This window comes from Brachypodium distachyon, chromosome 3, assembly GCF_000005505.3.
Source record: "Brachypodium distachyon strain Bd21 chromosome 3, Brachypodium_distachyon_v3.0, whole genome shotgun sequence".
Lineage (NCBI taxonomy): Eukaryota > Viridiplantae > Streptophyta > Magnoliopsida > Poales > Poaceae > Brachypodium > Brachypodium distachyon.
In genome coordinates, this window is record NC_016133.3 from 7,106,615 (window position 1) to 7,127,992 (window position 21,378).

Consider the following 21,378-nt stretch of genomic DNA (forward strand, 5'->3'; position numbering starts at 1 on the left):
TTGAAGAGATTGCAAACCTACGTCTGCTATTTTGTGTGGAATCGTCCACCGCTCGACTGGTCTCGTCTTTTTCTTTTGAGGATTTTTTTTGTACGAGTACTAAGTCCTTGCGATGGACTGTTCTTGGAACTCCCGTGCGCCGCCGCTAATATTCTGCCAGTCTTGTTGTTGTCACTGATGGAGAAATTTGAGTTTGGAACAATCGGATTTCCTGATGCTCTCCTGATCACATATGGCAACGAACAATGGCGTAAACTTGATGGCATTAACATGTACACTTGCAAGAAAAAAAAAAGGATAATATGGACGTCGACCGGCTTTACTTGCTTATATTATTCGTACAACTTATTACCCTAAAAAAGAATTCAAGGTGCCAACTTCAACTTGGGTTATTTCCAGGCCTGTGGCACAACAAGTGACACCAAGATTGAGAAACCAACTGTTAGCCAGCCTCACACATCCACTGCATCCCTGGTCCAATAGAATCAAGACAAGTGTGCCCATTGGCCATCAGCTGCACATCCACGGCTGGCAGAAAATTCGTTGCCGAACAAGAAAGGCAAGAGCCAAATGGCACGTAACTGCTGACTAATACCCATCGCCGTTTCCCCATCCGATCATCGCAACACCGATCATCACAGACCAATTATACATATAATGATAATGGATTGACCACGGAACTGTTCAACAATGATGCATACTTAGCAGCATCCATCACATCGGTTATGTCGTCAGCTTATCCTCTGATGAGAGCCACACACACACACACACACACATGCAGCACAGAACAACCTGTTGATTTCGCAAAAATAATGATCCCTTCCATAGATTCAACGGTAGGTAATAATCAGGAATTGACGTTTGGCGAAAACTTCTACGCTGGATTGAACAGCCGGAGAGAGATATGTACTCCCTTTTTGGTTGATTGCTGATCAGGCCACGTAACCGGTAGTAAAATGAACGCGACGTGTCAAAAGAAGAAAAAAAAATTTGAATGCGAGATGTGTGCACGAAAATCCTTCGTTTCTGATTGGAGGAGGGAAAAGAAAAGCAAAAAAAAATAAATCCTGCAGCTCGAACTGGCGAACATCGGATGGTGGCCGGAGGGGACAGACGGTCCTGCCACAGTTCGGTGCTCTGCAGAGCTTAGCTGCAGTCCATATCCGACTGCAAAGCCTGAAATGGAATCCAAGCCCTACTTCACCCTTTTCTCTGATCACTGGACACCTTTTCTTTCGCGAAAGGCTTTTAGATTTTAAGACAGGGAAATGAGTTGTGTCTGGAATCCAAAGCCGTTGTCTGTTTCTTCTCCACAGTTATTTTTGCTAGTCTTTTATCCAAAATAAATCTAACATATACGATACTAAATTATTTAGGTTAAATTTGTCATGATATGTCTTTTATTGGTTTTGCTAATTCTAAGGCGATCGAGAAATAACTAAATCAGAGTGGACTAAATCAGAGTGGATGCTACCAATCATCTGATCCAATTATTACGTTTCGTAAAAGATTCATACAATTACAAATGATAAAAGAAATATTAATCGGATCGCTATGATCGTCGACCGAGAAATATACACACTTCGTACTTTTAGTGTATACATGCATTCAAATTTAATCAAAATTGAAACATCCTTTGTTAGACGAGAAAGTACGATAAAACTATGAATTTTGTTGAAATTTTTAATCAAATAGACCCTTGAATTATACTTTCTGACTCCAAACCGGCTAGATTCTATTTTGTCATAACGTCTAAAAGCAAGTTCCCTAGGGAAGATTGGTGGAGAGGGGGATGAGAGGCGAAGCAGAACTTGCTAGTAGCTGTAGCTCCTGCTAGGATCGGGCAGAATAGCGTAGGACATGTAGGAGTAGCTGAGGTAGGACCCTTGCTAGCTAGCCGACGTAGGTTGTTTCCCACCTCTGCCTGCTTGTCTGCAAGGCGTCGAAGACGTTGACTTTCAATACGTTGCGTAGCAGCAGCCATGCATGTCTGAGCCCGTGGCACGCCGCCCCGTACGTATCATCAATCTCTATCTTCTTTGAACGCCGATGCCTACTTTTAAGTTTATAAACAAATCAGAGCGTGATTTGACGGAACTACCCTTGCTGAAGAGGAGAGTTCGAAATTTGGTAGGATAATCTTCTTGTTTGTTAAGTTAATTTTAAATTTTAATTCATCGTATATACATTTCAAATTTAATTGCAGGGTAGTTCCTATTTACCTCACATCAACTATGTCAAAGTTAAATTTCAAAATGCGTGGATGCCTGTTGTTAGGAAATGGAGAGAATATTTTTCCTGAGCAATGATATACGGAGTAAGTACAAACAAATCCTTGTGATTTTTTACGATCAGACTCAATAATTCAATTGGTTTTATGTCATATAGCAGATTAAAATTTGCTTTTTTGATGGAAATATTATAGTAGAACTCTTACATCATAATTGTGAGCACCAGACTTTGAACCATGGTGAGTGAAGTCATACACCCACAACTCCACCACCACACCAAAAGGTGTTTCTAAAGTCACTTGTAAAATTACATCGTACGTGAAACATCTTTTTTCATGCGGTGGAAACAACTTCTTGGTAGAGATTAATTCATGGTATAGTTTATAAAAATCACATAATATTCAGTTTCAATGTTTTTCTTATTCTTGAGTTCTTGGAATCTAGCTAACCAAAAGAGCATGAAGTTGCCACAATATATGGGAAGTAAAAAAAAGTCTCTAACATACAAATCATTGCGATTTCATGGGACGATTCCATGTTATTCCTTTATTAAAGAAATTCTTGAGTAATTCTCATGAACATTCCAAACCAGTCAACAAATAAATTAGGCAACATTTCGACCCAATTTGTTCATAACCTGCCACATGGCAATCATATTTGGATGTCTTAAATTTGGATATCAAGTTAGAGACGACTGAAAGATCTACTACCACACCGAGCCTAAACTTGTCCAGCTTGCGAGCAACGGTCTTTTCGTTTGATGCATCAAAGTTCTAGTCAGTTGCATTGCCTCTACTGGCCGTTTTGACATGAGGCAAGTTAAACTCAAAACCAATGCTTAGCGTGTAGTTTAAGCATCTTCTATGTTAAACAGATAAACAACGGAACATTTCTTTGTTAAATTAACAAGTAATGGAGGTGACAACAAATGGAGTAAAGATTTTAATGTGGCTCTAGTTGTATGCCATCGCGCCGTGCCAAAAAGCAACGTTGTTTGGGTTCAATGTGGTCTATGTCTTTTGACCTCGTGGATTGTTGTCTGGTGCGAGGTTTGTGTGGCACCTGTCGTCGTTTTTTTTTCATGTTTGATTCTTTTGTTTCGTCTATTAGTCTAAAGACAAATAACATTTTGACAATCTATCTTTAACGCGTTGCACACCTAGAGACATCGTGTTGAGTCGTTTGTGTACGGTTCCTAGGGAGCTATTCCAAACCACTCGGATTATATCGGTTTGTGCGAATTCAACATTTGTGTAACCTTTGATTTTACATATCGTATTCCTTATTTATTGATTCCAGCCAATCTACTTACCCTCGTTACTGTGTCAATAGACATGAAACATGAATAGCAAAATAACTCTTTTTAAAGATAGCAAAATTAACCGACACAATCGCAAAGAAAAAAAACTGCGCCACCCGTTTTACAAGCGCGGCATGCACGTGGGTCCACGCTGTCAGGGAAACGGCTCCCTCGAGACAGCTGTTCCCCACGAGTACGCTTAGCATTTACCGTGGCCGCGGCGCCGCTGGCGAAGAGAGAGAGGAAAAAAAGAAAGAAAAGGAAACCGTGGATCCCGATGAAGCGAAACCCCCGAAGCGAGCGAAGAAAGGTTGACATGTCAGCGGCAGCAGAGGGCGGGGAGGCCTAGAAGACCCAAACCGTGGTCGGCCTCGTCCCCCTTCTTCTTCCTCCTTCCTCCTCCTCGCTTTCTTCTCCGGCTCCCACGCCACCGATTCCTCTTCCACCTTGCGCAACGCGACGCAGGGCGGGGAGAAAGGTGCGCCTGCGCGAGCGCGACCATTTCTGCCTCTCGTCTCGTCTCGTCCCTGCCGTCTCCACCTAACCTAACGCCCACCTAATCGCCTCGTCAAACGCCCGCGAGGATCCAAGAAAAGGAGTGGTTTCTTTCTTTCTTTCCCCCCTCTCTCTCTGTCCGAGGGATTGGGGGCCGAGGAAACAGGGGGGTTGGTTTTGGGTGGTTCTTGGTTGCGGAGAGGCCATGGACGCGCCGCCGGCGTCGTCGGCCTCGTCGCCCGTGGAGTTCCTGCTCCGGCGCCCGCCGCCGCGCCGGAGGAGGCTGCCGCTGGCGGGCGCCTTCTTCGCGCCCCCGGGCCTCGCGGGCGCGCCGCTGCTACGAGCGCTGGCGTCGCTGGCCGCCGGGCTGCTCGCGGCGCCGCGCCCGCCGTCGCAGCCGCGGAACCTCGCGGCGCTCGCGCGCCGCCTCGCCCTGCTGTCCGCGCTCCTCGAGTCCATCCTCCTCGACGCGCCGGGCTGCTTCTCCGACGCCGCCAACCTCTGCTTCCGCGAGCTCTACGTCATCCTCTTCCGCGCCGAGCTGCTCGTCTCCTACGTCGCCTCCGCCGGCCGCGCGTGGGCGCTGCTCCGGGGGGCCCACCTCGCCGCCTCCTTCCGTGACCTCGACGCCGAGCTCGCCGTCGTCCTCGACGTCCTCCCCGCCTCCGAGCTCTCTCTCTCGCACGACGCGACCGGCCATCTCGAGCTCCTCCGGGCCCAGTGCCGCCGCCGCGCGCCCGCTCAGTACCACGACCCCGACGAGGCTGTGCTCCGCGAACGCCTCCTCGCCGCCCTCCGCCAGTTCGAGCACGGCCTGCCGCCTGATCCCTCCCCGCTCAAAGCGCTCCTCTCCGACATCGGCATCTCCGACGCCGCGTCTTGCCAAGCTGAAATCGAGTACCTCGAGGAGCAAATCTTGAGTCAAGAAGAGGATACCGATCTCCTGCTCGTCGGTGGTGTCCTCGCCTTGCTCCGGTACAGCCTCTTCTCCCTCTTCGACCCTGCCAAAGCAAGGGCCGCCCGATGTTGGCCGTCAGCGGGCAACGGGCAGCGACTGCTGTCGTGGGGCGGCGGCAGCGATGACAGCTCCTTCTCCTTCTCCGTGCCTAAGGAGTTCTCCTGCCCGATTTCTTTGGATTTGATGCGCGATCCTGTGGTGGCTTCCACCGGGCAGACTTATGACAGGCCATCAATCATACAGTGGATCGGTGAGGGGCATTCCACCTGCCCGAATTCTGGACAGGCACTGGCGGACAACCGCCTTGTGCCCAATCGTGCACTCCGCAGCTTGATTTCGCAGTGGTGTGGGATGTATTGCTTCCAGTATGATTCACCAGAGAGCAATGAGGGGATGGCAGACTCTGTCGCCACAGCCTGCAGCAGCAAGGCGGCAATTGAGGCAAATAAGGCCACTGCTAGGATTTTGGTCAGAATGCTGGTGGAAAGTTCAGATAGCTCGAAGGCAGTCGCTGCTAAGGAAATTAGGATGCTGGCGAAGGCTGGAAAGCAAAACAGATCGTTCATCGCTGAGCTGGGTGCAATCCCGTCGCTCTGCAGGTTGCTGCTGTCATCTGATCTGATGGCACAGGAGAATGCAGTGACAGCGCTACTCAATCTGTCGATATATGAGCCTAACAAAACACGGATTATGGAACAGGAGGGTTGCTTGCGGCTTATTGTCAGTGTGTTGCAGAATGGGTGGACTACAGAGGCCAAGGAGAATGCAGCAGCAACGCTGTTTAGTCTTTCTGTTGTCCATGATTACAAGAAGATGATCATGAATGAGCCAGGGGCTCTGGAGGAGCTGGCTCGTATGCTAAAGAAAGGGACGCCAAGAGGGAAGAAAGATGCAGTGATGGCGCTTTTCAACCTCTCAACGCATCCAGAAAGCTCAGTCCGGATGCTTGAGTCATGTGCAGTTGTAGCTTTAATTGAGTCACTTAGGAATGACACCGTATCGGAGGAAGCTGCTGGTGCTCTGGCTCTGCTGATGAAGCAGCCTTCCGTTGTGCATCTTGTTGGGAGCTCTGAAACTGTGATCACTAGCCTCGTTGGATTAATGAGGCGGGGAACTCCAAAGGGCAAGGAGAATGCAGTGTCCGCTTTATATGAGATATGCCGTCGTGGTGGCTCAACATTGATGCGGAGAGTAGTGAAGATACCGGGGTTTAATACAGTAATGCAGAACATCACACTCACGGGAACAAAGCGCGCGAAGAAGAAAGTGGGCTTGATTGTGAAGATGTGCCAGAGAGGCCAAATACCGTCAGCAATGTCGATAGGGGCTAACTTGAGAACAGCTGATCGTTCTTTGGTAGCGAACAGCTCATTGAGGCGTGCTGCGAGCTTTGGCAGTGGAGAGTTATCAAACCCGATTTCAATATCAGTACCGGTGCCCTAGGTGGAAGCTTTCAATCTGGCATCCCCGTATATTGTTACATCTGGCGAGTTTTGTCTCAAAATTCTTTCATTTCTTGCCCAAAATGAAGGTATACAAAATTTAATCGAAAGGAATTAATACTTGCAATATGGCACGCGCGTCTGTGTTTGTGCGTGGGAAATGTGGATAACAGTGCACATATATGATAGATGTACATGTAGAGCTCCAGCTTGATGTTTGGTTTGCAAGCTTGGAAATTGTTCAATTTTTGGAAAACACTATGCTACTTGCTGTAAACTATTCTAAAACATAATTAGTAGCTTGTGTTAAGGTGACAATGTAAGGAAATGATAAAATCATTTCACTGACGGGATTGTAATATAAGTTGTAATAGAGGCTTGCACATTGGCAATGAAAAAGAAAGAAACTTGAATGTCAAGTTGCTTAGTAGAACAAATCAGTGTCCCAACTTTTGATCAAAAAGAGCTTTCTGAGATCAGGCATCTTTATCTGCTGCCACCAACCTATTATTGGAAGCGATCCTTCTCCATGTCATGCTCATGTATGGAGGTGCTGACCTGGAAGAATATCATATGTTGTTCAAGGGGAAAGATGCTAACAACTGTTGCTGGGGCACTTCATTTTGTTGGTTTCCAGTCACCATCTTTGGGTCTTCTTCATGACAAACCGTGTGGAACGCTGTGTTCGCTGGTGATGGAAATTGGCTGCCTTTTATTTGAATTAGGGCAGGAAGCACTTGTCTGTTTCAAAGTTGCAACCACCATGACTGAAGACTTATTTCGGAGGGACAGCCTGATAAATTAGACCGAATGAAACCATCTCTCCAAGTAGTACTGCATATTTATAGACTGAAATGGACCATCTCTGGAAGGACTATTGACTGCCAGACTGACTGGCTCTTCTAAGTTGTAACAGATTCTTCCATCTCATTGATTTTGTCTGGTGCTAAGCAAAATGAGTCAGGGCAGAGTCGCGATGCCGTTCATCGCACTTGCTGTGTTTCTCACATACTATGGGCATTCTACAGTATCTGCAGAAAAAAAAGACGACACCCACGACAGTAACTCGTCTCACCTACACCCTGAAGCAGAGGCAATCTCTCTGTCACTGTCCAGGAACTAATTCCTAAAACGTGTTACAGGCATCTCTCTTTTACAGCGACTTTCTAGTTTGCCCAGTGCTATATTATAATCCAAAACGTGTTAGATCCATCCCCTGCAACTTTCTGCCTGATGAAATGGTGAGAAACAGAGGTCGTCTTTGCGCGGCGTTCACATGCTAAACCCAAACCAGGCCAAGTCCAGAGCTGCTTTCATATTTGTCGCAACGGTCTATCTGGAAGATTCGGTTTCTTTTGGGTGTGTGATCTGGACTCGCGTTTGGCTTCGGGAGAAAGATAAATTAGGCGTTGGGGTTGCTATGCCAGGAAGGTCATGTGCTGGAGCATCCTTGATCCTGGAACTGGAGATACGTATCAGAATTAGTCCCGCTGAAGAAAAAACAAGTTTGCAACTTGCAAGTAGTAGTTTTTCTCAATAGAAAACTGTTTCTCTTGAGAGATACAGTACAGAGTAATAAATTTGGCAAACTAGTATTCCTGGCGCTGATTTTGGGGTTCTTACTGACGTGTGGGCTCCAAAACCAGTATTGCCGATAGCTATCCCAGGGCTGAAAGTGGAGCGGGCTGCATGTGCCCACTCTTGCCGGGAAACCTTTACGTGGGCTTGCCCGCGGCCCTTGTCCACTTGCTCCTGCCCTGGCATCAATTGGAGTTTTTTTTAGTAAGATACCAATCGAAGTTGAAAGACCAAAGTGAGTCATTTTTAATGTTTATGTGGATGGAAAAAAAGGAAGGAAAAATACTATAATGAAAACAGAGTTATTGCAATTTGCAAGCGACCAGAAATGCAGAAGCGAAAGACTATCATGAAGGTCACTCTCTTGCCCGGGTTCAGCTATTTTCAGATATACAAGTCTTGGTAAATTGTCTTCCAAGATAACTCAGATTGTGCCTCCCTTCCCCCACCAGAGATAAGTTGGCATGCATTTCACACCCAATTACAGACAATTTTGTATGACAGCTTATCGTGCATGTTTACTCCTTGTTTTTTTACACTGAAAACCGATGCGCTTTCTGTTCCTGTCTTCCTTGACCCTGCTGATTTTCCAAAAGAAGCAGATATTTTGATAAAGTTTATCTGAGAAAATTGTACTAGTTTCCAGCAAGAGTACTAGTCTAAGGCGAAGATTAAATAAATAGGGAACAATGACCAAACAATATTTTCTTGTGGTAGTTGTCGCTGACCCATTCTATTTTTAAAACAGACAGGTACTAGGTTAGCACTTAGCAAAGGAGATCATACAATATGTCATCGCTCAGCAGGATGAACAGCGTGCATTTAGTTGCTGTCAAAAAAGAAAAAAAAGAAACAGCATGCGTCTAGTTCATCAGTGCTAAAACATATATTCAGATTGCCAATGTCGGTCAGGAGGTTGAACCTTCATTAGTGCTCTACATGACTTCTTTTTAGTTATTTCAAAATTAGTGCTCCACATGACTAACTTCCAATAATTGGGACAAGTCTAGACTTTACAATCCAAGCTCAGCTGATTCCTGAACCCCAGTGCCTGTCGCACTAAATGATAGGCCTTGCACAAAAAGTACGAAGTACTCAACTCAAAGGGCAGCTTTGTTTACAGAAATCACCCGAGTCAAGACAGAATTGCAAAGTATTTTTAGTAGTCTGGATGGCTGTGGCATTGTCAAACTATCAGCCGACATCGATCGACCATCAGAAATATTTTTCCAGGGTAAATTATACTGGCTCAACAGGACTTGAACACCACTAAGTCTCCACTCATCCATTTGCACAATTGTTTACCCTGATGCACGGGCTCCTACCACTGTGCAATGCTTCCCTCCTGGAGCAATCTCTAAACTCATTGCCTCCTCTCTCTGATGTTACCTCTCCAATCTTCTGCTGTCCCAACAAAAAGACCACACGATCTGCAAATATCTCCATATCCCATCCAAGAACTCACAAGCTGCATTGGGCTGAAACTGAAAGCATGCTCCTCCTCCTCCTTTTCGCACTATCTGTTCCTTCCTCCCAAGCTTGGTCCTTCGATTACCCAAGCCCCATTGCCAACCTTCCTTCTCTATGGAGCAACAACAATGCCACCATCCCCTACAGTGCAACATACACATCCGGTTTAACGACGAGAGCGATTCTTGTCAGGCAAAACCCTGCCGGGTACGGTCCATCCTTCGCCTGTGGCTTCATCTGCACAGCTCCCTGTGACACTTTCCTCTTTGCAGTTTTCTCTGTATTCATTGGAGAAAATACCAACAACCCTGCTCTCAATGCCTCGGCCACACCAAGGGTCATATGGACAGCCAACAGGCGCCGCCCAGTGAAGGAGAATGCATCACTCCAGATCAATAGGGACGGTGATCTTGTCCTCCGAGACTTTGACGGCTCGCTGGTCTGGTCCACCACCACATCGGGGAGCACTGTTGTCGGTATGAATCTCGCTCAGACAGGCAACCTTATTCTCTTCGACATGGTGGGGAAGACGGTGTGGGAATCATTCGAGCACCCAGACGATACGCTCCTTATTGGGCAGTCACTGAGGCAAGGGAAGAGGCTTACTTCAGCTTCTGCAAACTGGACTCAAGGTCAGTTCTACCTTACCGTGCTTGATCATGGCCTGCATGCTTTCGTCGATGGAGACCCTCCACAGTTCTACTACCAGAAAAGGTTTAATGTTACTGATGCAATGGCTCACTCAAATATGAACATATCCTCCTCTGATGAAGCAAAGGATAGCATGGTTTACATTTCCTTCTTGCAAGGTAGTCTCACAGCATTTGCCAGCTTCAACAATACAGATATCAAGTTGTTTGACATGTCATTGCCTTGGCGATCTTCAGCACAGCTCATGAGCCTCGAGGATGACGGGCACCTGCGGGTTTATGGTTGGGATGGTATCTCATGGGAGCCCTTGGCTGATGTTCTGGATGTGCAACCTGATGAATGTGCATATCCTACAGTGTGTGGAGAGTATGGAATTTGTTCACAAGGTTATTGTAGTTGCCCTAGTAGAAATTCAGGAGATGAACTTTTCCGTCACTTGGATGACCGGCAACCTAATCTAGGCTGTTCACCGGCGATTCCTCTGTCTTGTGACTTGATACAGTATCAGCAGCTTTTGCCTCTCGCAGATGTCACATACTTCAATTTTGCTTATAATTGGACTACTCATGAAGAGAGTTGCAAGGAGGCGTGCCTGAAGGCATGTACATGCAAAGCAGTCTTTTTCAGATATCAAAATGATACATATGGTTCTTGCTATCTGATGCCAAAGATTTTTTCATTCATGCATTACAAACCTGAAAAAATTGGATATAACTTGTCTGCATATATCAAAGTGCAGATGTTACCTCCACCATCAGCGAGTAAAGACTTGGGTGCAACTGCTTACCATGTTGGTGTTCCTGTTCTAGTAGCATTCATCGGTGTGCTGATTCTCATCATCAAAAGAATAATATCAAAGAAAATGCAAGAGGACGATCCATTTAAAGGAATTCCTGGTATGCCAACACGATTCTCCTATAAACAGCTGAGAGAAGCAACGAATAACTTCAGCAAAAAGCTGGGGCAAGGAGGATTTGGACCAGTGTATGAAGGAAAACTTGGAAATGTCAAAATTGCGGTCAAGTGCCTGCGTGACATGGGACATGGGAAGGAGGAATTCATGGCTGAAGTCATCACCATTGGTAGCGTTCATCATATCAATCTTGTTAGACTGATAGGTTACTGCTCTGATAAATTACACAGGCTCCTTGTTTATGAGCATATGTGCAATGGGTCTCTGGACAAATGGATCTTCAGCAAAAGCCAAAGTGATTCACTCAGCTGGGCATCTCGATACAAGATTATCATTGACATTGCTAAAGGTTTGGCCTATCTTCATGAAGAATGCCGACAGAAGATTGTTCACCTTGATATCAAACCTGGAAATATCCTCCTTGATGAAAACTTTAATGCAAAGATATCTGACTTCGGTTTAGCAAAGCTTATTGATAGGGATCAAAGCCATGTGATGACCAAAGTCAGAGGAACAAGGGGCTACTTAGCACCAGAGTGGTTGACATCAACAATTACTGAAAAGGCCGATATATACAGCTTTGGTGTCGTTGTGCTGGAAATAGTTAGCCGAAGGAAAATCCTGGACAGTAGTCAGCCTGAAGGGAGCACCAATCTAATTAACCTACTGCAAGAGAAAATCAAGGTTGGGCAAGTCTTGGATATAGTGGAGAATCAGGATGAAGATATGCAATTACATGGAGCAGAAATGATAGAAGTAATAAAGCTTGCTATATGGTGCTTGCAGCGCGAGTGCAGCAAACGACCAGCCATGTCACAGGTTGTGAAGGTCTTGGAAGGTGCAATGGACGCAGAAAGGACTGCAGGCTCTGAGACAACTAGCAGAGACTACATTTTTAATGCTTCATCCCCTCTGACCCCGGTGCAAGTATCAGCAAGATGAAATGCTTTAGGCAAAGTAGAATGCCTGCTTGTGGCTTAGTTACAACAATATACTAGTGTGCAGCGCTTTATAAATTTCTTCTTTAACATATGTAATGTGTGAATGAAATATAAGAATTTCCCTATGGGATATGTATCTAGTTACTGATTTTAGATCTTCATATTGCGGACTATTTAGTTTTTTTATCTTTCCAATCTGGCATTCTTGCTATTGATGAAGACAGCAGGTAGCAGTGCTGACTGTGCATATCTTAAAGTTGCTACTTATCTGCTGTAGTTTTGCTGGCCAAAAACAAATCACATACAAATATTTGAATAGAGCAACACGTTTTTGTTTTTTTCGAATAGTCACCAGGGGACAGGAAATATTTTAACAGAAGAACATGTAACAAACTTTATATCAACACGCTCGGATTCTCCACCTAAACAACATATATCCTTCTCTCTTCCCCATTGACTAAGAAGTGGGCAAGGCGAGATGACCAACATCTGGCATGGAGCTGTTGAAGAGACAGGGGAGGGGAAGAGCTTTGCAATGGTGCTGCCTTATGGAACTTCTGGTCGCCATGTCTCTGTTGACGTAACCGGTTACTTCCGCCTCATGCGGCTGACTGGTGCCAGATGAGAGCTGTTGCGGAGCGCCTCCAGCAGACAACCGAGGAGGTCATGCATTGCGTAGTTGCATCTTTGGCGGTCTCCGCTGCCTCCACGTGAGCCAAGTCGCTGACGAGCAGGTGTGCATGCTTTTAAAGATTCAACTCTGCTACTATTACTTGGCACTTCCACATAGGAACAAGGAAACATTGCTTCTTATGCTATTTCATATGATAAGCTAGTGTGTATTCTCCTGTCAAGCTGCTTTCATGGCTAGTGATATTGACATGTTGGTTGCTTAATAAAAAACGCCTAATATGAGATCCACTTTAGTAAGCGATCTCCATTTAAGATTTTTCTTGGTTATTCTTTATCAAAATTCAAAACATGGAATCCTACATTCGGTAAGATTCCCTACGTATTTCTCCTACGTGTTGACAGATTGCATGTTTTCTTCAGTTCACTTCAAGCAAAAAAAAATTATATCCATTACATCATCTTTTACTGTTGCTGCATCTTTACCATCGAGCAATTTCTTCACTCCTTAACAGGTTACCCCACCCATGAAGGCATGGATCCATCCCACATGTAAATCCAACATTTTGAAGTATCCCCGCAGCCAAGAAGAAAATAGAACTGAAATCTAGCAGTCAACATGACCAAATTTCAGAGTCAAATCACTCACTGTAATGGGCCAGTTGGCTTCGGCCTGTGCGTCGCTGTCAGGGGGCGGGCGTCGTCCTCGGCGAGCGGCTCGGGCCAGCGGCGGCGCCCAAGACAAGCAGCTCGGGGGCGGAGCGGCACGGCCGTCGTGGTCGGCACATGTCAGGGCGCCAGTCGTAGCGCCCCTTCATTGTTTGTGTGGCACGAAGTAGGGCAGTTGCGGCCGGATGAGCTCGCCGCCGTCACGGTGGATGGATTGATGTGCTCGTGGGCTGCCGGGATGGCCGGCTCCAGTGCGGTCAGATTGAAGGTAACCGTAGGTTGCAGCTGAATACTTTTTTTTTGCGGGTAGGTTGCTGCTGAATACGGAGTACTCGAAACAAAATAAGACCTATAAATACATGGATATTCTGCATTATTCTTTATTTTAATTTTATTTTTGCATTTTGTCAGGGAACAACATGCTGAAACAAGGAAAAATCGTGTTTTCCCCCCTAAATGGCCCCTTTTTAAAACTTAATGAATTTTCTTTCGAACTACGTCGTTAACTTATCTGCACTTCTTTTTTCCGAATCAGCATCATTATGTTGGTCCTGATAAACCCACGTCAGGAAACCGTTCGCATGACGTCTTAATACCTGAGACGATGGCCATTGACGATAATGGTGTGCGTCTATCCCACTCAACACCCAAAAAACTTAAAGAATGAATTGAATCTCGAGTGTTAAGTTTTAAAACCCAAATTTGGTTTCGAAACTTGGGCCTTAACTTTCGTACACAAGATTAGCCCAATTGAAAATAAAAAATTGAGCAACAGGGTATCCAGTAACCCAAGCAGGCAATTTAGAACAAGAAGTTACTTTACTTTCACAAATATTTATCGAAACATACTCATGTGTAAGATAATTATAAAAAGCCCATAACAGAAAACTCGAAGGCGAAAACAAATAGAAAGCTGTACAAAAAGAATTGTTTTACGGAGTACAAATTCCGAGCACTTAATTTTTTTCTTTTATATCCATATTTTGGTTTAAGTAGCTAAACTGCTAAAACATGGGTGTAACCCATGGTTCCGGAGAAAAAAACCCGGCCAATTTCTGCAGAACGCTACATCCAGCTCCGGAGTCCCAAACCGCGGAGTGACGCGCCACGTGGGCGCACGAGGCCACACGAATTTGTGTGGCCGCGGGGTTCTCTTCCCATTCCAACCCTCCAGTAGCATCGCCGTCGTCGCCGTCCGATAAGTACCAGCTGCCCCTCCTGCTGGAGAGCCGTTTCTCGCACCGTCTGGGAAGGGAAGATGAGCTGCGCCTCTACCTCCTCCCCTTGCTGCTCCGGCGTCTCTCCTCCGGTTCTTGCCAGCCCACGGGTCAGTTTACCTCCTGCCCCCGTCTAAACACATCTTCTATCGTCCTTGCCTGCGCGAGTTATGCACAAATTGGCCGGATTTTTCTTTACCTTTTATGCGAGCCATTATAGTTCAGTTGTAGGAAATCAAGTGCTCTCTTATGTTAGTGTGTACGTGCTGCCCTCGTGCATGAACCTTTGATTGGATATGGTTTGTGCTTTATGATCATCTCGACGGTGGAGTAGAAATTTAGGAACTAAAGAGTTTCGAAGCTCGATCGTTAGGGATTTGTTGCAACGGTGGAAGGGGATGTTGTGCTTACTATCATAGATTATAACGTCATGTAGGATGATGTGGACAGCAAAGGTCCCATGGTCTAGTGGTTAGGACATTGGACTCTGAATCCAGTAACCCGAGTTCAAGTCTCGGTGGGACCTAATTTATTTTGTTTTTTCCTCTTCTGATTTGGGATTGATGCTAGGCTCACAAATCACAATGCAATCTATGCTTACTACTGGTAGGAAAAAAATCGCGATAACATGTTAGTGATTTTATATTTTGTTATTATTTAGGGAGGATTCTCTGCAAGCTGCCCCACAAGAAGAAATCAGGAAGCGTGTTTCCTCGGTTCAAGAGAATTTCCTCGGGTCAAATACGGCCCAGCAAACCGTGCATCATCGCGTTTGTCGCGGAGGGAAGTAATTGCTTTTGCCGGTCAGCAATCTTGGGATATCGGCAGATTTGCAAGGACTTTGTTTTTCTTCAACGGGCCACCAAATCCTCTCAAGGTCTTGTCACTGAACGAATTTTCCCTTTTATTAATATGTTTTCATTGGGTTTGTGGTTATGCTTTTGTTTGGTTGTAGATTGTGGAGTCCATAATGAGCAGTATCACAGCCTCGGCTCCTACCGAAGCACCGAAGAAAATGCAAACTTCTGATGTGGTACTGGTTACTGGAGCTACTGGTGGTGTTGGTCGAAGAGTTGTCGATGTCCTACGGAAGAAGGGGCTACCTGTCCGTGTATTGGTATTCCATCTGCTTTCCATTTCGTCAACCATGTCAATTTTGGCATTTCATTACATTACATGAAAATTACATTTTCTCTCTTTTCTTCAAGCTTTCATCTTGGGAATATTGATTCCATGTTTTATTCAGGTTAGAAATGAAGAGAAGGCGAGGACAATGTTGGGGCCAGATGTGGACTTGGTAGGTCAATCTGAACTATTACTGGCAGTGAGGATTATCGGTGTTTAATGACATTGCATTATACTGTTTATAAATTCTCCTGACAAACCTTTGGTTGTTACAAACCTTACATCACCTCATTGTCAAATGGTCCGAAAACCTGTTAGTTGCTGTTCAAAGAGTCAATGTGAATTTACAATGATGCATTTTATCTCGATAGAATTATTTTTTTTGCGGGGGGGTCTCAATAGAATATACCTAGAGGGTCTCGGTTCTGCCTTTTGTCTCTTGGGCTTTTGTTTAGCATACCTTAGTTTCTGATTTGCTAGCGTATGCCCTTTTAGTTCTGGTTTGCTTTGTTTGTCCTTGTACTCTTTGTGCCTTCTTGGTCTAAACCTTCTAGTAGAAAATGACGCACATTTCGGTGCATTTTCGAGAAAAAAATACAATGATACATTGATCTGCGATAATTCCTGTAAATTCTGTGCTAATTGTATATGTAGTAGTCAACACATAACTGCAAACCATCATGTCATCCAGATCGGAATATTTATTGCAGATCATAGGAGATGTTACAAAGGGTGATACACTCGATCCTAAATACTTCAAAGGGATCAAGCAAGTAATCAGTGCAGTTTCTGTCATAGTAGGCCCAAAGGAAGGTGATACACCGGACAGGCAGAAGTATGCGCAAGTAAGTCATCCGGTAAATTGCTTAAGTCATGCTTCTGTTCTTCTCCATTGGCTGAATTGGGCGATAATACTTGACGCAAAAATGAAGAAGAATCGGGCTATAATACAAGTAAAGTGAGCGCCTGATGCCCTCATTTCCAGTCATCTACTACTCTAGTGCCAACCGTACTGATTTAAGATTTGTGCATGTCATGAAATAATTTGTCTGCTATCTGGACCACAAAATGTCACATATTTGCCCTTGCACATCTACACAGAATGACACTTTGATCTCATATTCATGCAGGGCATCAGGTTTTTTGAACCCGAGGTAGCGTCACCAATACAATTGTTCGTTTCATGTATAATAAGTAACACTTGTTTACGATATCTCTCCTTCAATCCTCACTATATAGCCTGAAACCCTATATAAGTGTCTTCTTTTTAAAATCCAGTTCATGGTATCATTTGTTTTGCCAATCAGATCAAGGGACCTTCGCCTGAAATGGTAGAGTACATTGGTATGCAAAACTTAATTAGTGCTGTAAAGAATAGTATTGGATTGAGTGAAGGGAAACTGCTATTTGGGTTCAAAGGTATATCTTTCATTCCTTGATCAAATTGATACCTCCATTCAAGCTAGTCGTCTTTTATGTAGTCTGGCACTATTGTGTTCGTGTAGTCGCAGACTAGCTTTGAGACCAATACACTAGTCATCCCCACAGAGTATCTTTACCAATGCTATATTCACAAAAATATATTCACAGAAATTCTACTTACATGCTGGCATGGTAGTTAGTTGTTTTTGCCTTTCCTAGTAATCAATAATCAATCCATGTCAGCCTACGTAGATTGATAGTACTAAGTTCACAAATAAGTGACGTTTTGTGCATTGAAACGGTCCTCAAGATGTAACTTTGACCACTAATTTGAATTTTAGTATGTCATAGTAAAACCCAAGAAATTATAGAATATTTTGAAAAACTTCCCGAGACAAATCTATACATATGATTTGAAGTTTTAAATCTAATAATCGAAATTATACTGGCAGTCGAAGTTTTAAAAGCTTGACTGAAGCTATGTCCAAAACATCACTTATTTGTGAGCTGGAGGTAGTATTACTCTCCTCCCTTGCTCTGAATTTTGTCCTAGTGGAATTCCCATTCGATTGAGCCTGTTGATCTGTGGGCTTGTAATTTCTTAATGGGAACACATCCAGTTCTCCTGCATGTAGGAGCCTAGGCCACAATCCTATATATGTGGGTGATGCGGTGAAATTGATTTTTTTTCAAGAAAACACAAAATACTTGTGGACCATTGTATTGATAGGAAGATCTAATGACAAGGCTTTAAGCCCCCCGTTTACAATCCTGATGTTTTCATGGCATATATATGCATGCCTTTTGGTTTAAATTCTGCATCCACATTTTGGTATTTATGATGGCTATACTAATATTAAATAAAAATTTTAGCACATCTCAATCAGTTGCAAGTTCATAAAAAGTAACAATATATCGTTTTCTGTTTGACATCACTGTTTTCATTTCCTTTCCAGAATGTTTTTTACCTTGATTGTACGACATGTTAGTCATTCGATGTAGGTAATTTATCTGGAAAGTTTGTCTGGGGAGCACTTGATGATGTTGTAATGGGTGGTGTTAGTGAAAGTGCATTCCAAATCCAACCAACAGGAAGTGAAACTGGTGGAGCAACTGGCTTATTCAAAGGTATTTGGTTTCCTTTATGCTTACGTGTATAAGAAATGTCACACTTCCTTTGAATAGTCTATAGTCTAAGCTGACCTGTCCATTGATTTTTCTAGGCATTGTGTCTACTTCAAATAACGGTGGATTCACTAGTATAAGGACAAAGGTATTTGCTTTCTTCAGGAAAGGAATTACTGATGCATACACATCGTTCTTATTTGCGCTTTATGTCATTTAAAATAATAATAAAAAATCTCTTAATCAAATATTACTCCCCAAAAATATATGGCATTCTAGATTTTGCAGTCTCCAATGAGCAACTTTGTAAAGAAATGTCAATAAACAATTTTTTTTGAGAAAACGTGATAGCTTTGCACCTCGTTGCACTGATAGAAAGAAGGTATTTACTGAAAGCAGGCACAGTCATTACAAAAAGAACCTTAGGTAACATCTGAGAGGGGTTGGAGCCTTTGAAGCTTCTCGGTCCCTGCCTGACCTCAATCCCTAGCCTCACTCTTGATCTCGCCAAGATGAGGGAAGTAAGAAGAGGTTGTGCTCGACTCAGGGGAACTTTAGGCCGAGTTGATGCCATGGCCGCGAGCGGTCCGTGCAGGAAAGCCATTGCCAACGGATCCTCAAAGCCAGCCCCTTGAGCCAGATCGTGCACGCCCAGCCCACCTTTGCCAAGAGGCCAGCACACAAATGTATAGCGTGGAACTATTTTTTAAGACAAATTTAATGGTACATTTTTTTGATCTAACAAATCCAAATAGTTACTTACTCCTGAAGCTGGAAGTATTAATTAGTAGCCAAAGATGTACAAGTTTGACTCTAGGCTTTCTAGGAGGTCATGAAATTCGGAATCAACATAGTATCTGTAATCTGTATACCTGAAACTGGTCTGTGTAACTGCAGAACTTTACTCTGCCCGAGGACCTGTCGGCGTATGACGGCGTTGAACTAAGAGTTAAGGGAGATGGGCGGAGGTACAAGCTGATTGTAAGAACCAGCTATGAATGGGATACTATTGGTTATACTGCAAGCTTTGACACCACGAAGGGGGAATGGCAAAGTGTATGTTGAATTTATGTATTATTGTGCAAATATCTTCATTGTCTGTTTAGTGACCTACAACTGTGTTCCATATCCCTGCATCAGGTTAGGATACCTTTCTCTTCACTGATACCTGTATTTCGCGCTCGGACTGCACCTGATGCTCCGCCCTTTGATGCAAGCAATATCACTGCATTACAGGTGTCCTCTTCTTCCTTCCTTCCTTCCTCCTTCCTTTCTTTCTTTTGTTTGTATCTATGCAGTGTTAACTTTCGAGGGATTACCAAAAACACTCGTGTAAATTTGGTGTGATAATCCTGTAGCTCATGTTCAGCAAGTTTGAATATGATGGAAAGCTCAACCCAACATTTATAGAAGGTCCATTCGAGCTTCCATTTTCAAGTATTAGAGCATACATAAATGAGCCAATTACTCCAAGGTTTGTCTTTTGAGCAACCTGTTTCCATTGAACTCCAGGGTTTCTTTATGTACTAGTTTTGAGTAAATAACATCAGGAAATTTGAATAGGTGACCACGTTATCATTCAATTCGCTTGAACTCATCAAGACTAATTTATTTGATTTCCTTTGTTCGCAGGTTTGTTCATGTGAGTTCTGCTGGAGTTACTAGACCTGAAAGACCTGGACTAGACTTAAGCAAACAACCCCCTGCTGTCCGCATGAACAAAGAGCTTGGCTCTATTCTAACTTATAAGTTGAAGGCATGTAACTTATCTTAACTGTTAATTTTTTCTTAGAAATCTTGATTTCTAAGCACAGTTTCTTATTATGTCATGCACATGCGAAGAAAACATCTTCCAGTAAATGATTGACATTTGAAGTCTAACTTATGGTTACACCGAATCCTTTCTTCTGTAACATTTGAAGTGTCATTTCAGGGAGAAGACTTGATCCGTGAAAGTGGTGTTCCCTACACTATCGTGCGGCCATGTGCTCTAACTGAGGAACCAGCTGGAGCTGACCTCATATTTGAACAGGGGGATAATATTACTGTAAGTAGAGGCAGCATGTGTCAATGCCATAACGTGATTCCATGTCTCTCCTTTTCCTCCCTACAAACCTAATTATGTGTTTAACAATTACCGTGATAATTCAGGGAAAGATATCGCGGGAAGAAGTTGCCCGCATTTGTGTTGCAGCTCTAGCTAGCCCAAATGCAGTGGGGAAGACTTTTGAGGTTAAATTTCTGTAACTAATTTGTGAGAAACTACGTTGGACAGTAAAACATTAGAAGGGAATAGTCACGAAAAAAACAATTTGGAACTTTTCATTACATATATCTCAGGAAGAGAGCTAATTATGTTGTCCTTCGTGATCAGGTCAAGAGCACCGTTCCATTCAGTGAACCATTTGTCATTGACCCTTCAAACCCTCCTCCTGAGAAGGACTACGAAGTGTACTTCAAAGAGCTCAAAGAAGGCATCACTGGTAAAGAGGTACTTGAAGGAACACCTGCTCAAGTCTGAAGAATATGTCAATTGCAACATAGGCCCTCTGCTTCGGAAAGTCCTGAGAGGGTAACTATCCACTCTTCAAACTTTTAAGAACCAGGAAGACATGTGAAGTTACAATGCCTGGTGTACTAAAAGCCAAGTTGAACAATAATGTTTTCAAAGAACCACTGGTACATTTAGACCGGCAGTCTGAGACTGTATGTACAGTGTCAATAGATCTAGTATCTGATGATCTATGCCACAATCTTTTTGACGAAGCATCTGTGCTACAATCTTACTGTTGCATTCTTTGCAGCCATGGTAATTTAAATACAACGGCGTGGATTGTCTGCAGAAGCACGAAGGAAAGTCTGTGCGCTTCTATAGTGCGATGTTGGATGAACTACCAATGGCTATATCCTGTGCAGTTTGAATTATGTTTTCATCAGTATATACATATGAAATGAAGTCACATAAAACTGCGGAATACTTGTAGGTGTAGATCTAGTCTATGGAATTATTATAGGGCAACTTTCTGGTATTTTGTTACACCTTTCTTCCCACTGGATTCCGTAGTGTAGGTAACGTGTCTAGGTAGTACTCTACTGTACTATTTGTAATGTGAAATGAGAATCATCGATGCCTAGAAAAGAGGGGTTTACAATTCCTGTCGCTTCTTTTTGTGATTTCCATTCCGGATGATCTTATTTGCGGTTTCCCTTT

At 43.9% G+C, this 21,378-nt stretch overlaps 3 protein-coding genes, 1 long non-coding RNA gene and 1 other non-coding gene across 8 annotated transcripts; 4 read left to right on the forward strand and 1 right to left on the reverse strand.

Annotated features, from left to right (window-relative positions):
• The first annotated feature begins 3,804 nt into the window (after window positions 1-3,804).
• On the forward strand, window positions 3,805-6,859 carry LOC100824705 (U-box domain-containing protein 4). The gene has a single exon (XM_003571830.4). It carries the CDS (start codon window positions 4,232-4,234, stop codon window positions 6,425-6,427), a length of 2,196 nt encoding a protein of 731 aa, XP_003571878.1. The 5' UTR covers window positions 3,805-4,231; the 3' UTR covers window positions 6,428-6,859.
• Window positions 6,860-7,880: 1,021 nt separating this feature from the next.
• Window positions 7,881-14,297, reverse strand: LOC112271408. Its single transcript, XR_002964312.1, has 2 exons — window positions 13,259-14,297; window positions 7,881-8,183 (listed from the first exon to the last, which is right to left on the reverse strand). It is a non-coding gene; the product is annotated as an uncharacterized LOC112271408 (long non-coding RNA).
• LOC100828900 (G-type lectin S-receptor-like serine/threonine-protein kinase SD2-5) lies at window positions 8,616-12,119 on the forward strand. Its single transcript, XM_003571104.4, has one exon. It carries the CDS (start codon window positions 9,314-9,316, stop codon window positions 11,978-11,980), a length of 2,667 nt encoding a protein of 888 aa, XP_003571152.3. The 5' UTR covers window positions 8,616-9,313; the 3' UTR covers window positions 11,981-12,119.
• Window positions 14,298-14,404: 107 nt separating the features above from the next.
• Window positions 14,405-21,341, forward strand: LOC100826457. 4 transcript variants are annotated; one of them, XM_024460421.1, is made up of 17 exons: window positions 14,405-14,605; window positions 15,157-15,372; window positions 15,451-15,612; window positions 15,742-15,792; window positions 16,331-16,465; window positions 16,751-16,805; window positions 16,899-17,039; window positions 18,045-18,170; window positions 18,266-18,315; window positions 19,065-19,223; window positions 19,308-19,403; window positions 19,526-19,641; window positions 19,800-19,923; window positions 20,101-20,214; window positions 20,319-20,399; window positions 20,542-20,739; window positions 20,972-21,341. In XM_024460421.1, exons 1-16 carry the CDS (start codon window positions 14,537-14,539, stop codon window positions 20,686-20,688), a joined length of 1,842 nt encoding a protein of 613 aa, XP_024316189.1. In that variant the 5' UTR covers window positions 14,405-14,536; the 3' UTR covers window positions 20,689-20,739; window positions 20,972-21,341. The 4 variants fall into 4 exon arrangements, with proteins under 4 accessions (XP_024316189.1, XP_024316191.1, XP_003571881.1 ...); XM_024460423.1 differs by having other exon boundaries at window positions 20,542-20,658; XM_003571833.3 differs by having other exon boundaries at window positions 16,751-16,774; window positions 16,928-17,039.
• On the forward strand, window positions 14,950-15,021 carry TRNAQ-CUG. Its single transcript has one exon. It is a non-coding gene; the product is annotated as a tRNA-Gln (tRNA).
• Window positions 21,342-21,378: the final 37 nt, after the last annotated feature.

Bases quoted from the DNA above. Each gene is read 5' to 3' on its own strand.
- LOC100824705 (XM_003571830.4), top strand. From the start codon at position 4,232: ATGGACGCGCCGCCGGCGTCGTCGGCCTCGTCGCCCGTGGAGTTCCTG.
- LOC100826457 (XM_024460422.1), top strand. From the start codon at position 14,537: ATGAGCTGCGCCTCTACCTCCTCCCCTTGCTGCTCCGGCGTCTCTCCT. The intron at 18,171-18,265 runs GTATTTGGTTTC...TGATTTTTCTAG, and splicing joins AGCAACTGGCTTATTCAAAG to GCATTGTGTCTACTTCAAAT. The intron at 18,316-19,064 runs GTATTTGCTTTC...GTGTAACTGCAG, and splicing joins TCACTAGTATAAGGACAAAG to AACTTTACTCTGCCCGAGGA.
- LOC100828900 (XM_003571104.4), top strand. From the start codon at position 9,314: ATGCACGGGCTCCTACCACTGTGCAATGCTTCCCTCCTGGAGCAATCT.